The sequence below is a fragment of the Mustela lutreola genome, chromosome X (assembly GCF_030435805.1).
Source record: "Mustela lutreola isolate mMusLut2 chromosome X, mMusLut2.pri, whole genome shotgun sequence".
NCBI classification, from domain to species: domain Eukaryota; kingdom Metazoa; phylum Chordata; class Mammalia; order Carnivora; family Mustelidae; genus Mustela; species Mustela lutreola.
In genome coordinates this window covers 102832360-102835241 of record NC_081308.1, presented here as the reverse complement: position 1 = coordinate 102835241, position 2882 = coordinate 102832360, and the positions used below count along the sequence as shown (strand labels likewise).

General features: G+C 66.4%; 1 protein-coding gene across 1 annotated transcript; it reads right to left on the bottom strand.

Annotated features, from left to right (window-relative positions):
* Window positions 1-303: 303 nt before the first annotated feature.
* Window positions 304-2369, bottom strand: SOWAHD (sosondowah ankyrin repeat domain family member D). Its single transcript, XM_059158225.1, has 2 exons — window positions 2120-2369; window positions 304-1923 (listed from the first exon to the last, which is right to left on the bottom strand). Exons 1-2 carry the CDS (start codon window positions 2255-2257, stop codon window positions 877-879), a joined length of 1185 nt encoding a protein of 394 aa, XP_059014208.1. The 5' UTR covers window positions 2258-2369; the 3' UTR covers window positions 304-876.
* Between the last annotated feature and the right edge of the window lie 513 nt (window positions 2370-2882).

The following is a 2882-nucleotide window of genomic DNA, read 5'->3' as shown; positions in this document are numbered from 1 at the left end:
CTTTTACCACCCTTCTGCCCCCTACAGACAATTTGTCTAGGATGAGACTTGTGCTGGAAGCGGGACCTAATTGTCTAAAAGAGCCCAGGAGAAAGGCAAACTGTGCGTCTCTACTCAGAGCCAAGGTGAATGCAGCTCCTTCCAGCACGCCGCTTTGCCCGCTGTGGGAACGAGGTCCAGAGCCACCCCGACCACTAGCTCATGGCCATGGGTTGGTGAACTCTTCCCCGCGAATGTAGGAAGCTTCCGACACTTAGTGGTTAATGAAAGAAAAAAAAAGTCACTCAAAGGACAGCTTTGTCATGTGAAAAGAAAAATACCCCGCTTTAATATGCTTAAGAAGGCATCCGAGGTACATTAGGAAAAAAACCAGTAAATCCTGGACGTCTCAGGAGCAGGGTGGGGGAAAGGGTGACTCTGCCCGCAGCAGGAGCAGAGGCAAGCCTACAGGCAGGCGCGCCCCCTCCCTATCCGTGCTCTCCAGTCTTAAGTCATTCTTCTAGCAAGTGCTTCCCAGTACACCCGGAGCTTCGGCCTGCCCAGAAACGGCTCCTGGAAGCGCAACTTTTCCTCTCCCAAGCAGGACCATCCTCTTACCCTAACAGTGCCCTAGTTTTGGGACTCGGCCCCAGGACAACTGGGTCTTTGCTCTCTCTCGGTGAGGGTGTCCCGATCCCCAGGTCTCCTGGCCGGTGGCTGTAGGAGACCTGGGACAGGTACGCGTAACAAACCTGGAGGTGGTCCGCTGCTTGCAGGCAAGGCGCACTCCGCTGCGGCCGGAGCTGCCGCGCCTTCGGGTGCGGCCCGAGACCACCCGCGACCGAGGCCTCGACCGCAGCGTCACGGTCCCTCCGCGCTCTTCAGTCTCTGTCGCCCTCAACGGTCCTGGAAGAAGGGGAACATTTGGCGGAGAAGGCCCTGAATTTGGACCACCCGGCTGCCTGTATAGTTCTTCTCCTTGCAAGGCGACGCCGCCGCTCTCGCCGGGGTCTCCATGGAGCTCGTGCCCACCCAGCTCGGTGTCCGTCGCGGCGCCCACGCGGCGCCGCCGCTGCTGTTGTTGTTGGCGTTGATACGCTCGCAGCCGCCCGCGGTCTCCCAGTCCTCGGCCCCCGAGAGCTCCCGCAGGCTCTGGGGCGCGTCGGGCCGCAGGTAGTGACAGGCCCGGTGGCCGCTGTAGTCGCGGCGCGAGGGGTCGGCCCCCAAGGCGCCCACCAGCACCTTGATGACCATGTCGTGGCCCTGCAGGGCCGCCAGGTGCAGGGGTGTGAGACCGCCGCTGCCCGAGGCGCTCACGTCGAGCTGCAGCCCCCGGCGCTGGGCGAAGTCGTGCACCAGGATGAGCTCCTCGTGGCACCCGTGCTTGGCCAACCAGTGCAGCACCGTGTAGCCCGTGATCGGGTCGCACCTCAGCAACAGGGCGGGCTCGGCTTCCAGCTGCTCCCAAAGCACCTCAAGGCGGCCCTCGGCGGCCGCCAGTATCCACGCGTGCTCGTGGGGCTCCAGGCACAGCCCGCCGCCGCCCGGCCCGTTCGGCCCGTTCGGCCCGGCCGGGGACGGCTCCTCTGCGCGGTCCTCCGACGGCCAGCCGGCGGGGGCCGCCCCCTGCAGCCCCAGCAGCTCCCGCAGCGCTCCCCGCCGGCGGCCGGAGCCCGCTGCCGGGAGCAGCATTGAGCCGTGGAGGAGGGGGTCCCGGGAGGCGGCGGCGTGGCCCCGGTACCTGCCCAGGGTGGCGGGGTCCACTTTCCAGGGGCGGAGCTGCGGGGCGCTCCTGGGGCTCAGCGCGGTGGCGGCGAGGGAGGCCTTGGGCCCCGGGTTCGCGGTCCCTCGGGGCTCGGCCATGGTCCTGCCTCTGCTGCCGCGGCGCTTCCAGGGTCGAGCGTTCGCTGCCCTTCCCGGGCCCCTCCGGGAGAGGAACTGGCGCTGGCGTTGGGGAAGGAAGCGGCTTGAGCAATTGGGCTCGGAGGGAGGGAGTAAAGGCGGGGAGGGAGAAGGAGGGAGAGACCCGGCGAGCCGAGGGAGGGCCCCGGCGCGGAAGGTGAGGGGCGTGGAGGGGTGGGAGCTCCGAGCCGGGTCCCCGGAGCCAGCCCCACTAGCGCCCCGCGGGGACCGACGCTACCTCAGCGTTCCCGGGTCGCGAGCGGCCCCGCCCCAAACGGCCAGGTGAGCCCCGCCTCCCTGACCGCGCGCGACGGTGTGGCAGGCGCGGGTGGGGGCGAGCGGGTCCCGAGCGCCCCAGGACCGGGCTTCTCAGCATCCCCGCAGCTGCCGGGGTGAAGAGGCTCCAGGGCGCCCCCTCCCCGGCGGGCTGAGCTCGGCGGGCAGCCAAGGCCTCCGGGAGTGCGATCCTTGAGCTCCAGGGCGCTGGCTCCCCGCCCCCTTCCTTCGCCCTTCCTCTTATCTCCTGCACTTTGTCCCCGAGCAGCCTTTGTCCCGCCCCCAGCGTTCCGCCAGGCGGCCTGGGACTCGGGCTCCGGTGCCTTGTCCTTTGTATGGCCTTGACCCTCCCCACAGATCCTGGAGTCGCCCGGGATTCCAGCAGATGGACTTGAGACAAGGGGCCAGGCGGAAGCTATTGGGAGGGACTGGGAAAGGGTACTGGAAAGGGTCTTAGCTTCTTTCGCGCGGGTCCCCGCTCAGCCCTCTGCCCTCTTCTCCTCTTTAACCCTTTCCCCATTTGGCTCGAAGAAGCTGGTACAGGTGAATCCGCTGCCACGGGAATGCTCAGCCCTCTTCAGCCCTCAGCAGGCATGTGTCCCACTTGACTCCGTGAGGATATTTTACCTTATCCTGAGGGTGGCCTTCTCTTTGCTCTTCCCTTCCCTCAATACTCAGTAAGTGGTAGTTCTTGCCTCCTGTCCCAACCACGATAGGGGGCTCAG

Coding starts and splice junctions, on each gene's coding strand:
- SOWAHD (XM_059158225.1), bottom strand. CDS start 2,257: ATGCTGAGAAGCCCGGTCCTGGGGCGCTCGGGACCCGCTCGCCCCCAC. Junction 1,924..2,119: donor CGCGACCCGGGAACGCTGAG/GTAGCGTCGGTC, acceptor CCCCAACGCCAG/CGCCAGTTCCTCTCCCGGAG.